The 19,774-nt window shown below is 37.7% G+C and overlaps 3 protein-coding genes across 5 annotated transcripts in view; 1 reads left to right on the top strand and 2 right to left on the bottom strand.

Annotated features, from left to right (window-relative positions):
* The window catches only part of LOC139982278 (uncharacterized), a 32,366-nt gene extending 28,960 nt beyond the window's left edge, over nt 1-3,406 (bottom strand). The window contains exons 1-2 of the mRNA XM_071994968.1: nt 3,132-3,406; nt 174-432 (exon numbers count right to left, since the gene is read on the bottom strand). Of these exons, the coding sequence (XP_071851069.1) occupies nt 174-222 (49 nt within the window). The 5' untranslated portion in view covers nt 223-432; nt 3,132-3,406. The remainder of the gene's footprint in view (nt 1-173; nt 433-3,131) is intronic.
* Nucleotides 3,407-4,439: 1,033 nt separating this feature from the next.
* Nucleotides 4,440-8,671, bottom strand: LOC139982258 (uncharacterized). The gene is made up of 2 exons (XM_071994933.1): nt 8,518-8,671; nt 4,440-6,861 (listed from the first exon to the last, which is right to left on the bottom strand). The coding sequence occupies exon 2, from the start codon at nt 6,817-6,819 to the stop codon at nt 5,326-5,328; it is 1,494 nt and encodes a 497-aa protein (XP_071851034.1). The 5' UTR covers nt 6,820-6,861; nt 8,518-8,671; the 3' UTR covers nt 4,440-5,325.
* LOC139982263 (uncharacterized) lies at nt 8,074-16,490 on the top strand. 3 transcript variants are annotated; one of them, XM_071994945.1, is made up of 2 exons: nt 8,074-8,261; nt 11,943-16,490. In XM_071994945.1, exon 2 carries the CDS (start codon nt 11,974-11,976, stop codon nt 13,462-13,464), a length of 1,491 nt encoding a protein of 496 aa, XP_071851046.1. In that variant the 5' UTR covers nt 8,074-8,261; nt 11,943-11,973; the 3' UTR covers nt 13,465-16,490. The 3 variants fall into 3 exon arrangements, with proteins under 3 accessions (XP_071851046.1, XP_071851063.1, XP_071851055.1); XM_071994962.1 differs by lacking the exon at nt 8,074-8,261 and adding an exon at nt 10,108-10,249; XM_071994954.1 differs by lacking the exon at nt 8,074-8,261 and adding an exon at nt 10,307-10,515.
* Nucleotides 16,491-19,774: the final 3,284 nt, after the last annotated feature.

Below are 19,774 nucleotides of genomic sequence, written 5' to 3'. Positions count from 1 at the left end.
AAACTATTTGTCGAAGTAAGCTACACAATGGCACAATCAGCAAACGTGCGGTTAAACATATTTTGTTATATATATATTTTTATTCAAATCAGTATATGTCGTTATTATGTCTCATTTATTTCGAGAAAATCACATGACTGTACAAAGAAATGAGAAAACAAGTGTATCCTTACCAGCATGCACTGTTACCACTGACAGGAATAACAGAAGAAGATACTTCATGGTGCTGCCGTGGGAACCAACTGGTCCTGTAATGTCTTATCAAGGATTCCTCATCTGGTTATAAGTCGTAAGGTGCAATTACAAATCTCCGTTATCGACAATTGTATCAACTAAGACGTTGAGATAACATAAGATGTTAATTTCAGTAAGCCATTGGCTGCATGACAACCAAGGTCTCCTTGAAATGGATCAGACTTTTTACCTTGGAGTCTACATAAAAAGCAAAAGATCGCGAAGAGTGATAAATATTTCCACCATGAACTTTGTTTGGAACTAGTCTATACATTCGGCTAACTTTTTCGTGACAGGCTCCGTGACCCAAACCGGTCTTACTTAGGCCTTGTAACAAGCATCGCATTTGGCGCATCGCATCAAATTAGCATATTTAACGACCATGGGGAAAATCAGCGCATTTGATTCCTCGGAGTCGGCGGCGCACTGGTTGCGAGACCTGAAACCGATGGAATCAATCCACCCCTTTGGGTAATGAGTTTTAAGTTAAGAGTTATTCCTCTGTATACAATTTTTGATGCGATTGACTGGTATGAACCTTGAAATGCTCAAAGGCCATAAGTCACAAGCCTATGGAGTTGGTGGAGAGGTCTTTATCGTTTAGTTGTTTAGGTTACGTTCGACGCTGAATGTTCTATTTTGATAATTATATTCACTAAAGACCTTCCTTGATGAGCCTACTGCACCTCTCCTTTATGTTTAAGATCAACATCTCCCCCCCCCCACACCCCCGCTACCCCTCACTAGCCCAAAAATAAAACGACTAAAGAAAAACATGGAATGCATTGTTGAAGTCAATTGTAATCCTCATTGCAAGGTGTATAATATTTTTAATTAAAATTAGAAAAGTAAGGTACCATTCTACCCTGACAAGCTAGTTTTAATATTCTAAGGATTCAACAGTAACCATAATTCCAAAGAGTAACGGCAGGTGGTTGGGGGGGGGGGGGTGGGGTTCTTTATAGAAAGAATTGACCTCTTTCTAGGATATATAGAAAATACACTTACACGGAAATGACGAAAGCTAAGGAGAAGGAACAATCACTCTAGAGAACCCTCGACGCAGATAAACTTTCAAGTCTGTAAAAAGGGCTATAGAGATTCAGATAAGAACTTTAACACAAACTATAGATCCTGTGTACGAAACTAAACACATTCATTCAACTTTCAACCGTCTTTCTTTGAGTCTGTAACAGTGTGATCATGCATACATTGCATCAAATACAGTGTCGCGAGTTCCTTTGATTTTGTTAGTTTATGAGATGCAATTTTATACTGCAGTGCGCTGTGCAAAGATCACCTACAATGATTGGTTAATGTTAACTGTATGTTAGTATATAATACTATGATCGTACTGCATTTATTATTGAACAACATCATTGTTATTATAATATATCATTGTACCATGTAAAACTACATATATGCAACAATATTATTGTGGATGTGTTATATTACCGAGGGAGGTGTATATATATAACAACGATTATACTGTTGATTTTGTTTTCATATTATGATACAATACTATTGCTGTGTCAATCGGGTGGTATGATTATGTGCTTTCCTTGATGTTTTTATTTTCTGTAGAGAGTCCACGATTCAGTCATTAGCAAGAAGGGAGCAAGGAAGTAAATCAATGAACGTTATTTGTCAGGGACGTTTTACCGTAGTGGGCACATGAAATTAGAAACGAGACTCGGACAAAATGTCGCTAAACTAAACACTACGAAAAACTACGTTGTAAAACATAACATTGGCACCGATCGACGACTAGTCAAAAACTTAAGATGAGGTTGTCATTCACATGACATTAAAAATAGCAATACTAAACAGAGAAGCGTTATTCCGTAGAACAATGATCTTGATGGTGGTCAGACTTTGGAGCTAGTAAAAGCTGTATTAAAACAGCAATTATGATCTATGTATTATGGAGATAATGGAACACGGATCTTATCGTTCTACAACTTTTACTCTTTAATTAAGCGCATACTGGTTTTTATCTATTTAATAACCTTTTGCTGGGCTTATCGCCAATATTCCACGACCTAACGGTATCAGTTTTAACACACGATTCTCGTAGCTTTATTAAGCTAAGGGTGGTAGAGGTGGGAACCCGTTAATCAGTTAAAACTGATGTGTGTTACATTTATGACCAGATCGTGGTACTGAGATGAACTGACAAACATAAAATGCTAAACACAATGTTGTGCATCGAGATTGACTGGACCAACCAGAAGGTTTCAACATAAAAGATTTCCACATTTTAACAGAAAGTGGCTGACACGTTACTGTAAACGCTCAAAACACGGCGAACCATCTTTACAAAGTATACAGACTAGTCAAATATACGGACAGTTTTTAGGCTCCTAACCAGTCATTAGTTTAAACAGCCTTTGAGTATTGAATTTGTTTGTTAGTAATTTTTCCACAGTAGCATCTGCTGACATGTCTAACATGTGTTACGGTGTTATAACACACTTCACCTTATACTGATTAACGGTTGTCTCTTATTCACAGTACAAACTAATCAAGCCATGTACATTGGGTGGTTTCAACCGCATTTATGCAAGATGCACTTACACCTCGAAAGAAGAAAACACCTCCTCCCCACCCACCTCATCGCATATCTCTGGCATGTGAAAGTAAATTGATTTATTCCAAGACTTGTGATAGTCGATTAAAGTTATCTACCATTATTGTTGTTCATATCATGTTGCCATCTTTGCTGAAATAAAGACCACCAGTTGCACTTCACAAGAGCTAACAGTGTATAGCTTACAGAAAAAGAAAAGAAATCGAAGGCTCGAAATTAAACAGAACTAGAAAAATGCCTATTTTTGCAAGGAAGTCCATGTATGAGTTGTTCAAGAAATCACATGCATGGGTTGTGTTGAACTTACCATGATAAGCGGTTAATCCAGAAATTGATTCCAGAACTGACGATCTTTCAAATATTCCACACAAGTTATTACCTATCTTATAATCAAATCCCCGCAAGTTTTTCCTGACTTCTGCTTTATTACTACAAAATCCAACAACATCACTTAATATATGTGGGGGTTTTTTTCATCGTGAAAGGGCTAGTTACATATAGTTTGATAACAAACAACTTTGCTATAGACCTATCCACCAACATTTCATCCTTTGTGAAATTAATAGAACAATGCATGCTTAAAAAACACCCACCCACACATATTTGTAACCGGCATAACCATTTTTGGACGCCAAACATGACCTCAAAATCTACTAAAGGTATTTTGTTTCATTTTGGCCAGTCTTGATTTTCAATGCAATCCATTCGCCGGGTATGGAACTTTGCGGAGATGCCCTTATACGCCCTGTAACATATATTGGTACCTTCATGTTCAAGTTTGGTTTCATTTACAGTATCCCGGATCAAGTGAAATTGTATTACTTGCCGTGACCATATACGTTTGATTGAGCATGTGTTTGATCGAAACGTTCACCCCCACCCCCCCCCCCCTCCTCTCCCTCTCTCTGTATAACTATCTATCTCTCAATCGATCGAGTTGTCTTTAATTCATTCAAAGATCTAGCTTGATTGGAAATCAAGATATTTACATTTTTTCCGTTGAATACAGCTGTCGTTATACACATGAAACACCATATATATGATATTTAGAACATGTTATACTATAGCTCCTCATGCAGTGAAATTAAAGTATAATTGTGTATTCTATCGCAGAGTTGTTGTGTATTGTCACATCTTTGTTGTCAATTTGTTGTCAATTTCGATGTGTTTATAGTTAGTTTTACACAAAATTCCAACCACGTATCACTCATTTGCTTGCGAATCCCGTAGTGCGGTGGAGACGAAATAATCAATGATATATGGATTTAATCGCATTGATAATAATTGGAGCGTATAAGTGGTATATGTAATGTAAGGCGTAATTGTGTATTAATGTATAGATATCTGTAAACACTATTCGAGTATGTATCTTAGTTTTATAAGGGCTTTGTGTGCAATAGCACATGTTTACAGTGATATTTTGTTGAAAATGGTTTCTTCAGTTTTTTTCTGTGTGATTACATGGTGTGGCATGGCTGGTGAATTACACAGCTCACGTTACTGTTATTAGGATAAACAAATATAGCTTGTGTCATCGTTATTGCTAAATGTTATACGCAAGCAGCTGTTTATAAAAATTAAAATCTAGAAATCACAAAGCACATGTTTACAATGATTGTTTGGTGGAAAAGGTTTAATCGCGTTTTCTTATAACGTGTGTTTACATGGAGTGGCATGGCTGGTGAATTAAACAGCTCACTTTTCGGTTATTAACATAAACTAATATAGCTATTTTATCATTATTGCTAAATGTTATACACAAGCAGCTGTTTTAGAAATCTAGAAATCATGGTTTCGTTTGGTTAAATTATAAATCAAATTTGGTTTGATATTTTATAATGAAAGACACAAATCAGTAGGTTGCTTTAAAATGGAAAAACTCCGTTTGAAATCAGAATCAGAATAACTGACGTGTATTCGTGTACATTCGAAATATTAGATAAATCTTAGCTATTTAACATATTCTGAAAGTTCCAATTAAGCTATTGAACAGACCCGGGTGGTTGAACAAAACGACCTCTTGGAATAAAGTTCTTGTACTCCACATTGTGACCGAGCACTGGCTTTTACCTCTATTTAACCAGTATTGTTTCACTTCTTTGAGATTTCTGTCATGCATGATTAAACATTTGTACATAGGCAAACATATATACCTTAATAGACTGAAGAAAGAAAAGGAAGAAATTAAAAATTAATAAATCTGAAAAACTGAGAAAAACCAAGTAAAAACGATAAACTAAAAATAAAAGTTAGCAACCATTTCTAGCTACAGATATCTACGCTTCTAGATATATGTAACATATACAGATTGGAAGGCACAAAACTACCGTACATAGGTTATATGCAAACAAGGTACGCCTTCTCATCGTGATCTTGACTAAGTTGAATTTCCTTTAATGTGTAGTTTTCACTTAATTTATCGATGGATCTGTCTGCAGCCAGTTTCGAAATGTTTCAAGACACTTATCTATATACTGGACAGATAAGATGTAAACTATCAATCATATTGCAAAGCAATTCAGTTTACGCATCATTTTTGTGAACCTCCTCGACAACTGTTCTACTTTTTCTTCTGGTAGACCAGGTTCTGCAATCATCTCTTCAAACTGTTGATCCCAATCCATTTCCTGTTGTGGGGGCGCTCTTGAATCTGTCTCGTCATTATTACGACATTTACACTCTTTAGCAAATGTCTTACAATTGTATGTAAACCAGTTATAGTGGTCTTCCCCGAGCTTCGACCGAGCGTTTCGTACCGTCTGATCGCTATCGTGACATTCGGAGGGCTGATACTCGTAGCGATAGACACTCCTTTCTGTAAATGGAACAATCTCTTCTATGACTCCTCTTCGATAAGTGTTCTTAATAATCTTCATTTCTGTCCCGTTGGGCATGGCTTTTACAAAGATTGCGTGGCAATGTGGATGCAAAAACCATTCGTATTTAGTTATGTGGTCCCCTGTTTTAAGGTCGCTTAATTCATTAACGATTCGAGAATCGGCGCCAGAGCGGTTGAACAGCCATGACGCAGAATAACCAAAAGTATGGCCAACGAAGAGACCAGCAAAACCAAGCATGCATGCCAAGAGAATTTCAATAACCCAGTCGGGAGAGATGCAGCCGCATACGAATCCGACGATCCCACCAGCCATCCAACCAAGATAACGAAGATATTGGTTATCTGTCCCAAAGCAGTCCAGAAGATAATCGGCGATGAGGGCTCCAAAGACTGACAGAACTACCCACAATATCACCTTAGGAAGGAGAAAACCAACGAGACTCCCACCCAAGGCCGATCCTATGCAACTAAAGAATGCCATAGAAAAATGGCGGATTACCAGTTCCGCGAAATGCTTCCATGATATATCTCCTGTTTTCAGTCTTTCACACGCTGCGTAAAACTCAATCAAGAAAAAGATGATTTGGATGGCAACCACGGTAACGACGCCAATTCTCTCAGCCCCACCAAAGAACGCCTCAACTATCTCTGAAGTGATGGACTTCCCAAAGCTTTTGATGGCATGAATTGTCATATTTACTGCAAACCATTTAGTTTGGAAGCTCTCTTTACCTTCATGACGAGTGCATTCTGCTACTAAGTGCTGACAATTCTTTCCGAATAGGTTGTATCCCTTCTCACCAAACTTATCCAACATGATTCTTAACTTCTTCGATAAAGGCATTTGCTCCGCATCGTCATCACATCTGTAAAGTTGGCCCCATTGCTTTTCTAATGTGATAATGTTGATTGTAACTTCCAAGCATTTGCTGTCTTCATCTTTCGACCTTTCATAAACGCACAACCTTCCCCTGTCTTCATCAATACATAACACTATAGCAGTGTGTATGACACCCCATGGTCTTTGCCATGCGATACGATCGCCTGGGCTGAGATATCTTTCGATAACCTGATAATGTCTTTGCTCAATTCTGGTTGTCTTCCCCGTCGGTGAGAGCAGCATCGCCTCGAGAAAGTTTCTCCGCAGTGTAGCCATCGTTCTGGTTATTCCGGTTTATCAAACGAGATATGCATACACCTATCGAAAAAGGCAAAACCAAACTAACTTTATCAGATTGACAATATTTTCAAAGTGAGCTCTGTTGACCTCAATTCCTTTGACCTTCACCAATTTCATGATTACTGATGTACAGACCAAGGTGGATACACATATTACGTATTAAGTACGACTAAGCTGCATTTTCAGAGTTATTTCACTTACAATGTTTCCAGACTTTGACCTCTGTTGACCTCAATTAGCGTTTGACCTCAACCAATTTCAATAAAATTCTTTATCTTCAACGTAGATTAAGATTTTGGTGTCCCGTTTATCAGGTTCTCAGACTTTGGCCTCTGTTGACTTTAAGTAACCTTTGAACTCCAACAGGATTCTTAATATGTACTCATCAAGGGGGTCTACAAACCACATTTGAACTTCAACCACGATGAAGTTTCTGAGTTATCGTGCATATAATGCTTTCATATTTTGGCCTCTGTTGACCTCAGATGACCTTTGTACTCCTCAATTTTCAATAAAGTTCTTGTACTCACGATCGACATACCACGTTTGACTCCAAACATGATGAAATTTCTGGGTTATCGTAATTACAAGGTTTTCATATTTTGGACTCTGTTAAACTCGATTGAACTTTGATGTCCGACAATTACGATAGAATGCTTTTAATCATCAGGGGAGATCCACATACCATTTATTAACTTCAACCACAATGGCATTTCTCAGTTATCGTACTTATAAGGTTTCCAGACTTTGGCCTATGTTGACTTCAATGACCTTTGACCTCCACCAATATCATAGGTTTCTTTTACTCATAGAGGGGATCAACATATTAAGTATGGATTTCATCCACTTCACATTTTCTTTGAGTAACAGCGTTTAATAGCCAAGGCGTCATATGCACACGCCATCACCATCGCATAAATTCCTTTGCCTTCGACAAGCAATATAATAATACTTATGAGGGACAGTGAAACATGTGGCTATGATGTGTGAGGGCAAAGCATACATCACCTAGAAATTCCAGTAGTTGTGTGAAATTTGTTTCAACAACAACAAATATTTTACTTACTTTTTCCTAATTAATTACAATCATTCCTTTTCTACAGAAAGATCAACATATTTGTAACAAATTAATTTTCACAAATAGAACATGAATAATTCCTATTTTTAGCAAATGTATTTGTAACACCTCAATAATATATAACGAATACATTATATGGAATCGTTTCCTTCCTTTTCGCGTTCCATAGGTATTACGATAACAATAGAAATCAAACATGCAATCACAAACAGTGTCTGCAAGGAACCAGCAGACAGTTTTAATGCAGAACCATTAGAGGCTAACTTTGACTGAAACTAGTGTACAAATCCAGACTATGATGCGAAGCTGCTGGTGTATAGTATTGTACTACACCTGACAAGTAAGTTTAGTAAGAACAGATATCCATACTAGCTGCATTCGCACTATACTAAGTGTGGAACTCTACGCCAGCAGAGCGGTCCATCATCTCTACACGGATTATATATCTAGGCCTATATCTAACATGTAGTACATCTAGCGTTATAAAGTTGACCGTGACTTATGATTCGAACTTGAATTTTAGATGAAAGAAAACAAAACGCAGGAAATTATCGGTGCCTTAAAAAATAAGATAGCACATACAAAACGATACATACGTGTCTCAGTGTCAGGTTGAGCGGCTCATTATGAGCAAACAATGTTGAACTTGAGCGAGAATCTCAATTGCAATCACGGAAGCCGTATGCGTTTAGCCTTTGTTCACTATACATTCGTGTTTCCATTTGTAATGTACACGGTCTCTTCAACATAGATCTATATATATCTCAACTTGTTTGTAAAACGTATTGCATGGGGTGTTGCAATATAAGGGATTCCCCTGTGCGTTTCATGTTTACCTGCACTAAAGAGGTACCATAACATGTTGGGTGTATGTGGGTGGATGAGTGTATGTATGTAGGCCTATGTATGTATTGGTTTAAATTTATACGTTGCCGTGTGAATGTATCATGATAAGTAGAAGAACCCTGGTGTGTGTTTGTGAAAGTTCATTTGAGGTCACCGGAGTTGAAAATCTAAGAACCTTGTATTCGCACTGCAGAAGCAAAAATTCACTGAACTTCACAACTTGCATATGTGATTGAAACTTTGTGACTACAATAATAGAATGGCTCAGTAGAGGTCAAAGGTCGTTTGATTTCACACAGGAGCTCAATAAAAAGGACATGATAATGGTTCAACTTCAAACTTGGGAAGCGTAATTTTTTGTTTCATACTCCATCTTACTGAGTCATACTCCAGCCTGTCGTTATTTGATTAGGTTAAAGGTCATTTGAGGTCAACTTTGGTCAACGTATGAATACTATGTAAGTATGAAAAAGTTCAAGAGCAAACATTGAATTTGTCCCAACAAAGGGCAGTGGCTATAGATGACCTGTATGGAAAGGTAAGGTACATAAAGTGAACTTTTACATAAAGTATCATATTTTGCAATTACGCCATAATAGAACCATGCAAGAACGATGAACTTAGCCATAATTGACTCAAAGGTACAACTCAACTCGGAACACACCTTTAAGTTAACTGATTTCATTAATTGTCAGACTGAGTACAAAAATAGCGGAAGGGGATCATAAGCCAAGTGCCATGTGTGAGGACTATTTAGTTTGGCCAGCATTTTGTTTTTCAAAACTTCCTGAGGATTACCACTTACATAGGCTACTTCCACCAAAGGAAGGGTTATGTTTAAGTTCTTAAAGAACTTTGATTCAACCCTCCATATTTAGACACTTATCATGGAAGGTTACCATTAAACACAGAACCCATTTACTTACCTAAACCAGCTAACTATCTCTACTGAAATTTGATTTTAGTATCACGCAGCATGAAGCCATAAAGCGAAAGTCATTACATATCAGTGCCTTACCTATTTTTTAGACTAAAACAAAAGTAAAGTGTGTACACCGATAAATTGAGTACTTTGGACTTTAAAGGGCGCCAAGCAAATGCAAACATTGATTGTATTGATGTAAGCCCGTCAGCTCACATAACTGAGGTTTATGAATATCTCCTATATCAATATAAACATAATAAAAATGATCACCCTTTAATGTACGGTCTGCAAAGAAGTATTATGTGTGTGTAATTATAATATATAGTATGAAAACCATTGGAGTGTACAGCTGTACACCCAAAGCACTCTTTCTTTTTTCTGAAGAGGAAATACCCCTTACAGTATCACTGTGAGTTGGCAGTTTGTGCCGTTATGTAGGAAACTTTATTAAGTTGTGTGCAATACAATACTGTAAATCTGACAGTATACTGTATATTCACAACATTACTCCGTGACCGTGTTTCATGCTATACGGAACTGGAAGTTGCCATTAACGTGTAAGTATAGACCTATGCTATAATACATGACCAAAATGCTTTTAAAATACTGTATGTGTTGTTCATCTGTTCTTTTTCTATGCGTATGTTAAACTTAAAGGAGCTCTTTAGGTAAGTTATGAAGTTATATAGTTATTAAGTGATAGTAGCAAGTTATTAAGTTGTGTGCAATACAATACTGTAAATCTGACAGTATACTGTATTTTCACAACATTACTCCGTGACGGTGTTTCATGCTATACGGAACTGGAAGTTGTCATTAACGTGTAAGTACAGGCCTATGCTATAATACATGACCAAAATGCTTTTAAAATATGAGTTGTTCATCTGTTCTTTTTCTATGCGTTTGTTAAACTTAAAGGAGATCTTTCAAATTGTTAGAATTCATTTATATTGCTCCACATTTTGGAAGTCCAGTTATGGACAAATATGTAAATTTTTCATACATCGAAAATGTGATGTCCTGTAGCCTTATTGTTCCATTGTGACCATCGTTATGATCCTTCAAGCACACATTGGTTCTCATTTTCGCGGGGCGAATCTAGCTTGGTTAATATTTCAAAGCTGTCTCGCGCAAATGGGCCCTAGTAGGGATTCACTAATCATGAGAACACTTAACGCTTTGGATATCCTAACGGGATACCCCGGTGCGCTGCATATTGCTCATCATATTAGTGAAATGTTAGTTCTATCTGTCCCTTAACTACAATCAATGTTTCTATAGTCTTTCACCGTTCGTTAGAACATGAATTAAAACCCCTCCTGTAGCATTCTGGGGTGGGTGGTGGTGGTGGGGGGGGGGGAGTAATTGCGCATACTGAAACAGTGTGTTGTATACCAACATTGAAGTGAGCAATGACCTCTGTGTTATAAGGGTTGGGGTATTGTGATCATATACCACCCAGTTTACCAAATTCTTTTAGTTTTGCAGAAAGAAATTCTTCTGAAGAAAAGTACGTAGTTGAATGCCGACTTTACGTGAGTCACAGTTGGTCCCAAATAAAGAATTATCCAGACAAAATCTGATCACTCAAATTGCCAAAGTTAGGAAATTTTAATTAAATTAATAAATTAAATATCATTTCTCACTCTAATCGTCTCCCATTACTTGTACCTTAAAGTCTTATTAAAACCTTATAATCAATTATGGAGGATTCAGATCAACCTCTACGAAACGTTCAAGCATTTTCAGAATTGTTTTAAGCTAAATGTGCCGCGATTATTGCAAGTGACGCTTGACATTATACAATGCAACTGTCCCATACCGCGCTCCACAGATTCTTCGACTATAATTGTACGGTTGCATATGTGATCAATATTGTGATAAATATAACTCTATGAAATGTTTATCGGTATTAATGATCAGCAATGGATTAAAAATCCTGAGAATTGCTTAAACCGAATAAGAGAAGCAATTTATTTCCTTTTTCTATCAGCAGTGCATGACCCAACAGTTGTATTTCCTCACTGTTAATTTGCCAAACTGGTTATTTTCCACCACTGCCCTGTACCTGCAGAACACTTAACTAATTAACGCTACTTAAATATGTAATCAATAATTACTTAAGGCTATGACTTCAGTGAATATTAAGACAGCCAATCTATGCTTCCCATTAGTTTGCTCCCACCCGATTGATTGATTGATTGATTTATACCTGCACATTGTACAGTTTATTATCCTTTCTTCTTTCAGACTTTCGACAACATTGGGGTAAAAAGTCACTATGGCTCTCGGGAGGGAAACGAGTTTTATGGAGCAGATGCTTCTTTCTCCACCAGGAAAGACGACACGAATTGATAGAAAGCACTACAGGGTTATAGACAGCTACCTGAGTTTTGGAGACAGAATTGCTTGGCATCGACCTTATGGGATCATTCATACAGCTATAGTAGTAGGAGTCAATGAAGCAGACAAAAAGTTGTGCGTCTTTGAGAGGGCAAAGAACGAGAATGGCATAGAGGTGGCTATAAATTGGATCAGCTTGGACGATGAGATGGGGCAACTTTACAGATGTGATGAGGATCTAGAAAACATACCATTCTCTAAGATGCTTAGGATAATGCTTAATAAACTCGGAGAAAAGGGTTACCACCTTCTCTTCAAGAATTGTCAAACGTTAGTCCAAGAATGTAAGCGAGAGGGCAAGGAAAGCTTTCAGACGCAATGGTTTGGAGTCAACTCAGTGGTTCAAGCTGTGAAAAGCTTTGGCAGGCCCATTACCGCCGAGTTAGTAGAGTTGTTATTCGGAGGAGCCGAGAAAATTGGCATCATTACGATTTTTGGCCTGCAAACTGTGTTTTTCTTGATGGAGTTCTACGCTGCTTACCAAAGACTGGAAGAGGGTGATATCACATGGAAGACATTCACAGAGCTTGTAATCCGTCAGTTTTCCATGGCCATCTTCAGCAGCATTGGGACAGCGTTGGGTGGAGGCCTAGTTGCTCTGCTTACTCCCAAAGCCATACTTATGGTATTAATGACCGTTACTGGTGCATTCATATCCATGGTGCTTCTCGACTGGGCGGAATCAGATAACTGTTTCGTTCGTTACCTTGGTTGGATGGCAGGTGGTATCGCTGGGCTCGTTTGCAGTTGCTTTTCCCCCAGCTGGGTATTCGAAATACTGCTGGCATGTTTGCTCGGCTTTGGCGGTCTTGCAGTTGGCCATGTATTTGGCTACGTTGCATCTTGGTTAGGCACTGGGTCTGGTGCCGATTGTCGAATAGTTAAAGACTTGAAAGAGCTGAAAAGAGGAGACCACATTAGCAAGTACGAATGGTTCCTCCATCCTAATTGTCACGCAATATTCGTTGAAGAAATGGCCAATGGAAAGATGAAGATTATTCGTAACACATACCAGAGAGGCGAGATCGAAGAGGTCGTTTCGTTCAATCCGGGAGAGGTTTATCGCTATCATTATCACCAATCAGAGTGCTACGACGAACACGAGACCGTACAAAGAGCCTATGGGGCTGTTAGGCGCAATGTAAATAATTATTCTTGGTTTACGTACAACTGTGAAACGTTTGCAAAGAAATGTAAGTGTAAAGGTGACGATGAAACAGATTCCGTACCACGGCGTCCAGAGAAGAAAGTAGACTGGGATAGACACTTTGCAGAAATGATATCCGAACCTGGTCTTCCAGAGGAAAAGATTAGGGGCCTGGAAGTTCAATTCCAGAGCCTGGCGGGCAGGATCGGCTGTTTTCCGTAACTGCTCAATAGAAAGAAGACACCATGAAAGAGTTCATATCATTGTACATAGCAATTGGCTTAATAACTCTAGACATTTTGCTGACTTAAGAAAGACATCGATAGGCGTCAGTTTGTTCACATCGAATGACACTATCCACATTTTTGACATCACGTCTCTTCTCTGACTCTCTTCTCGGAAAGGAAATGTAGTTGAGATGAACAAGATATTCCGATGCTTTTGTACAATTGATATGCAGACTGGTAGGTTCACTCAGTGTCACCAGTCACATGCATGCATATATCTAACTATGCCCTAATTAATTTGCTTCGATGATGGAAGTTCTTTCGCATACGAGTTTCCCAAGAGTTGCAGGTATCACATCAGGCTGCTTAATTAGGAGGTCCTTGGTAATACTTATTCATCCTTAAGTACAGCAATTATAACGTATGTCCAATGTTTGTTTTTTAGTACTATTGACACATGGGGACGTAGTGTAAACTTGCAGTATATTCAACATAACATTTAAGAACATTACTCTTTTCCAACCCCATCATAGTTTTAGTGAAAGGTAAAATAAAACAGTCGTTTAACCGCCTCCACACCCCTCCCCTCCACACCCCAAAAGATCATTTTCAGGATCGAACGTCATATATTGTCGTCCTGAAATATGGTCACCCAAACACATGTATGACACAACTTCACCAAGAAGTTTCCCTATCTGAGCTAAGCGTCAGTATATAGTTACAACCGCTCAATATCTGACATTATTTGGACAGTCAGAGAGGGCACCTTTAAATACTGTCAGCAAGTTTTATTACACCATTTTGGCCAGGTAAGCGTGATGACCTCTGGTAGCTAGTTTGATTGGTTGTAGACTTTGTAATCTCTATACGCTTGTCGCTTCTGCTGCTTGTTCTTTTTCTTTCTTTTCGTCAATAAAATAATAATTAACTATATCTATTCACATGTAAAGTGACTGTAATCTCACCTTTATTCCCAGTTTATACTGAGGCTTCAATACCACCGAAACCTGGTAGCTAATAACTTCTGTGGGTGGAAATTCCGAGGTCTTTATAAAAAACAAAATCCCTCACAATCAAAGTTCTATACATGATCAATTAATCCTAGACTTACTCATAAGCTCTTTCAGCTTGAATTTGCATACATTGTAGCTGACAAGTTTCAAAATACTTTTAAGATTAATTGGCCTTAGCAGGTTTGCGACCCTTTGATTAACCTTACTAGAATGACCGCCTTACTACTATAGATGTCAGCAAAGTGAAGGGATGTCCTCACATCGGTCGGCGGCGGGCAGCTGCGCCCTGCAGCTCTATGTTGTAAGCACAAAAAAAAAGATTGCAAGAATAAATGGGGTTATTAATGTGCTTAAACATTTTTGGCAAAAATCAACTTTACTTATACTTTACAATGCGATAATGCTACCTCATCTAAAGTACAAACTTCTTGCATGGGGAAATTCAGCAGATTGTGCCATTCGTAGTATATATCTTATTCAAGCTTGCTGTCAGAAATATTCATCCCTATATAATATGTAATCCCTATTTAGGGAATTAAATGTGCTCCCTTCCATGAGGCGTGTTTGTTTATAAACATTGCAATGGGCTTCTTCCGTTTATTTATAATTCATTCTTTAGTAGAAATTCTAGTCTGCATAATCATAATACTCGTAATAGTAGTAACTTACTTCACATCAAGTCATCTTTTACTATAAGTTAAGGCAATCCCAAGTACATTATTCAGGTACAGTCTTATGGAACAGTCTCCAACATTCTATTCGGTCAACAGGTTCCTTGTGCTCCTTTAAGTGTGCACTCAAATATTATCTTTTAAACTCTCAACCCAATTAATTATTTCATTATTATATCATAAACGTTTGTTATTTCGAACTTTTTTTTTTTTTTTTTTTTAATAAATTATTTTCTTTGTTTAGTATTTGCTTATACATGATTAAACATGTCATTAATATTTATTGTATACGGGAGCCAAACCAGAAAAGCTTTGCTTATTTTTGGTTCCCTCTACCATTCAGATACTGTATAGCTTTATTTCAATTTATTTATGTTGTTACTTTCACATTATTTGTAATAGTATTATCTTTGTCTTTGAATTGGTAGAAATAAATCAAATCAAATGCCGCCCAGCACAAACAGTATTTAAAAAAAATTCCGCCCGACACTATTTTTGATGATTAATTTAACAAATGTTAACATTTACAAAATGTGGTTGAAAACTTAGCACAGACTTTAGGTTCAGAATAGGGTTTTCCAAAAGGGAGGGTGACACACCATCCCTTAAACCCCTCGCCGGGACGTGGATAACACTACCGCACAAATGCGCCCGGCATTCAAATATTCCTGAGCACATCCCTGGTATATAAAGTCAACAAAATGGGCCATAATCTGCGGTACGTCGTGGTAAGCTTATTAATGACGAGGAAACAAGAGTATCATTTATAACTTTATGCCAAAAGCATTTTGAGGTTAGACTGAACTCATTTAATAGCAACATACCAATTACAAACTAAGATGTCAATGTCGATCCTTTCAACTTCCAGCTGAAAAGGAGAATGGGATGAGGCAAACAGCCCCCTTCTTATCAATAACATTGCTGATATTAGGCTTCAGAAATACATTGCTGTTTTGGTAAAGTACAGCGGTGAGGTCAGTTATCATATATAATTGCACATCTTCGAGTAAAGACAATTTCAAATGCAATCGATAAGCAAGCACATTTTCAATTATGTTACTCAAAACTGTCAGATTTGACGTATCCGCTATTATGTGGTTCTGAAAAGTTTCAGTGTCGCTGTCAGTGTGAAAATGTTTCTACAGCCTTTTTTTTCATATTCGAAGTTATTGTAGGATCATCATAGGGATCAAAGTAGTAGCCGACAAGCAAAAACGTAGACCGAAGGTCAATGGGAGCCATACTGAGTCTCACAACCTTTTGTTTGAACCTAGAAAATGTCCTGCCTATATCAGCGCGGACAACGCTTGTTTCACTTTACACGTTTCACGTTACTTGTTTCTACGGAGAGCCAAACGTTCCATAAATGTCGAAAAAGAAAGTGAAGTGTCCAAGTTAATATATATATGTCCAAATCGATATCAACATGTTACAATTCGATATCAGCATGTTACAATTCCATATCAGCATGTTACAATTCCATATGAACATGTCGAAACAAAATACAATATGCCATTGCGTCTATCAACATGTCAAATTCAACATCAGCATGTCGAAAACTTGTAACAGCATGCCATTACTACATTGGTCATGTCAACATGCTATATTTACGTCGTGCTATAATTTTGGCACTTCGGCGCGCGCCAACGTTTCATATATGTCGAGATTTATTTCAGTATGTCCAAAACTTGTGTCAGCATGGTGAGCGAAGAGTAGTGAAGTATTGCCATGACAACGTTGCACATGGTTCGTGTCGTTCACACGGTACTATGGTTGAATCATGGAGCTATAAACAGAAGGAGAAAACCCACTTTGAAGTATCATTGTAACCGACAAAATTTGATCGCCATAAGTAAACATGCCTCAGGGCACAAACACGGGTAAAGCCATCATCAGCTATTACGTAATCCTGGTACAAAGGTCATTTCGTATATAGCGTCCCTCACAACATAACAACAGACACTCCGATCCTAACGTATATGTAATTGAAATAGTATACGCAGTACTCATATATGTTACGTTACGCATACCTGTAAGAATTTCGATCGGAATATATCTTTCATTTCTCACCGAATCATGCGAAGATTAGTATTTAATAATTAATTGTTTATCTCAGCATATATTTCATCGCAATATATGAACAAGTAATGGCGAAATAGGTACTTTTAGTCAAGTATTTTCCGATAAAACTTTTCTTCGTTCGTTAGGCAAATAACGTTAGTGCTGTTTGTTATTGCATTGGGCACCTAGTGTTATAAAATTAACAAAATTAATTTAACACGAAACATGGCTGCCAAAAAACTTTGCATCCGCCGAGGACATTAGAAATGTTCATGCTACAGGATATAGTTGAATTTGAAGCTGATGATTGAAGAGTTTGAGAGGCTGGATGTTCCAGACGACATAAATTTGGAAGATACAAATGTTGAAAAACATGAGGAACAAATTCTAAGATAATTAGCAGGTTATGTGCCATTTGCCCTTAAAAAACGTTACATGAAAGTTAAGAGTACTCAGAATGCTTTAATATTTTTACAGTACTTAAACTGTATGTCTGTTGCAGGTGAAGGTCACAGTTTGTTAGATTACAGTAAAGCCTGGGTGGAAAAACAAAATAGAGGTGGATTAATCTTAGTTAATGATAATATTTTCATGCTTTTCAAGACTGGAATTTCAGACAAAGCAAATTTTAAACATGAAGACCTTGCAACGTCTGGTAGTGTAAAACCTGTCTCGAAACCAACTGGAGGAGGGTAGGGGAGGTAGATGGGGGACGGGTACAGATTAACTCTAAATCAGGAGGCAGACACCAGAGTGGTATGTTTAATAAAAGTATAATTTCTCATCTCGTTCTACATCTACAGCGTATAATACACAATATTTACATTTGCCCAATATAACGTACTGGGGTCGGGCACAACCCAAGGATACGCAGGCATAACACTGGGGCTGCGCAAGGGTAGGGCAGTCTAAACATCGGCAATCCACCGGTGTCGGGCAGCACAGGCTTCGGGCATTCCGCTGGACTCGGGCAGCGCAGGTGTCGGGCACTCTAAAATGCCTAAACACATTTGTTTGGACTTAGGCAAATATCAAAGGCTTTACCACGAGGAAGGAAAGTTCCTCGTCTTGCACTCGACCGACTCTCCGACTCTCTGACTCACTCATTTACGAAAGAACCCTTCATTAAAATACCCCGGAAATAACCCCCGTATACACACGTCCGTACATAAACTGTAAAAAAAAGGCTTAGACCAATCATGGACTACCTGTATATAACTACGATGGGTTGCGACCAATGGGATCGACTCACACACCTACCGCCGTGCCTGCCTATGCCAGTCACGGGAATACATCGATATAGCAAAATTACGTAATCAGTTCCTGTTCCTGTTTCGGATAAACATCTCTCGTTACCTCCGCGGAGCGCAACAGATGTAACCCCTGAGGGAACGAAACGTATCTCACTAAGGAAAAATCGTAGCTTTCCGCTACAGTATATTCAACCATAGTACCGTGTGAACGACACGAACCATGTGCAACGTTGTCATGGCAATACTTCACTACTCTTCGCTCACCATGCTGACACAAGTTTTGGACATACTGAAATAAATCTCGACATATATGAAACGTTGGCGCGCGCCGAAGTTCCAAAATTATAGCACGACGTAAATATAGCATGTTGACATGACCAATGTAGTAATGGCATGCTGTTACAAGTTTTCGACATGCTGATGTTGAATTTGACATGTTGATAGACGCAATGGCATATTGTATTTTGTTTCGACATGTTCATATGGAATTGTAACATGCTGATATCGAATTGTAACATGTTGATATCGATTTGGACATATATATATTAACTTGGACACTTCACTTTCTTTTTCGACATTTATGGAACGTTTGGCTCTCCGTATGTTTCACTTAAAGCTAAACTTGCTTAAACTCGAGGATATCATCAAAATGAAGCTTGCGGCTTTTGCTTACAAATCATGGAATGGGTTACTGCCGGAAAATGTCCAGTTTTATTAATAGTAACAAAACTTTTTATCACTATCAAACGAGACATACTTATAATGTACATCGTCATTTTTACCGTATAACCACTATAGGAACCTATAGCTTTCGTAACCGTATAATTAAAACGTAGAATTCCCTTTCAGATAATATAAAGACCAAAAAGTCGTTGAGTTTATTTAAGAAGTATTTAAGAAAATAGATCATCACCACATACTAATACGGTCTTTATGCTATATTTATATGTATTAAAAAATTACATGTATAGCTAAATTCTTTTTGAACTAGGACAATATTATCCTGTCTAGTTATTAATCCTTAAAATATCTGTATCATTCTGCTCATTCAACTTGTATTTTTATATTTTTCTTCTTTACCAGGGAGTCTTCTACTCTGTTAAGCCAATTCTGGCTTTATAGAAGACTTCCTTTCACATTGTATTTTTTTTTGTGATAAAACAAATAAATAAATAAACAAACAAACAATACTTTCTGTATTATTGCTGCTTGCATTATTCTTAGTTCGGTTTACTAGTAGGTTCAGTTGGTTTAATAAGGTATAGGTGAAGCGGTTCAGAAAAAAAGGAATTATTGTTGTCTCTCCG

This window comes from Apostichopus japonicus, chromosome 2 (genome assembly GCF_037975245.1).
Source record: "Apostichopus japonicus isolate 1M-3 chromosome 2, ASM3797524v1, whole genome shotgun sequence".
Lineage (NCBI taxonomy): Eukaryota > Metazoa > Echinodermata > Holothuroidea > Aspidochirotida > Stichopodidae > Apostichopus > Apostichopus japonicus.
Note: the sequence above shows the minus strand (reverse complement) of the source record. Positions and strands in the feature narration are given on the sequence as shown.

Bases quoted from the DNA above. Each gene is read 5' to 3' on its own strand.
- LOC139982258 (XM_071994933.1), bottom strand. From the start codon at position 6,819: ATGGCTACACTGCGGAGAAACTTTCTCGAGGCGATGCTGCTCTCACCG.
- LOC139982263 (XM_071994945.1), top strand. From the start codon at position 11,974: ATGGCTCTCGGGAGGGAAACGAGTTTTATGGAGCAGATGCTTCTTTCT.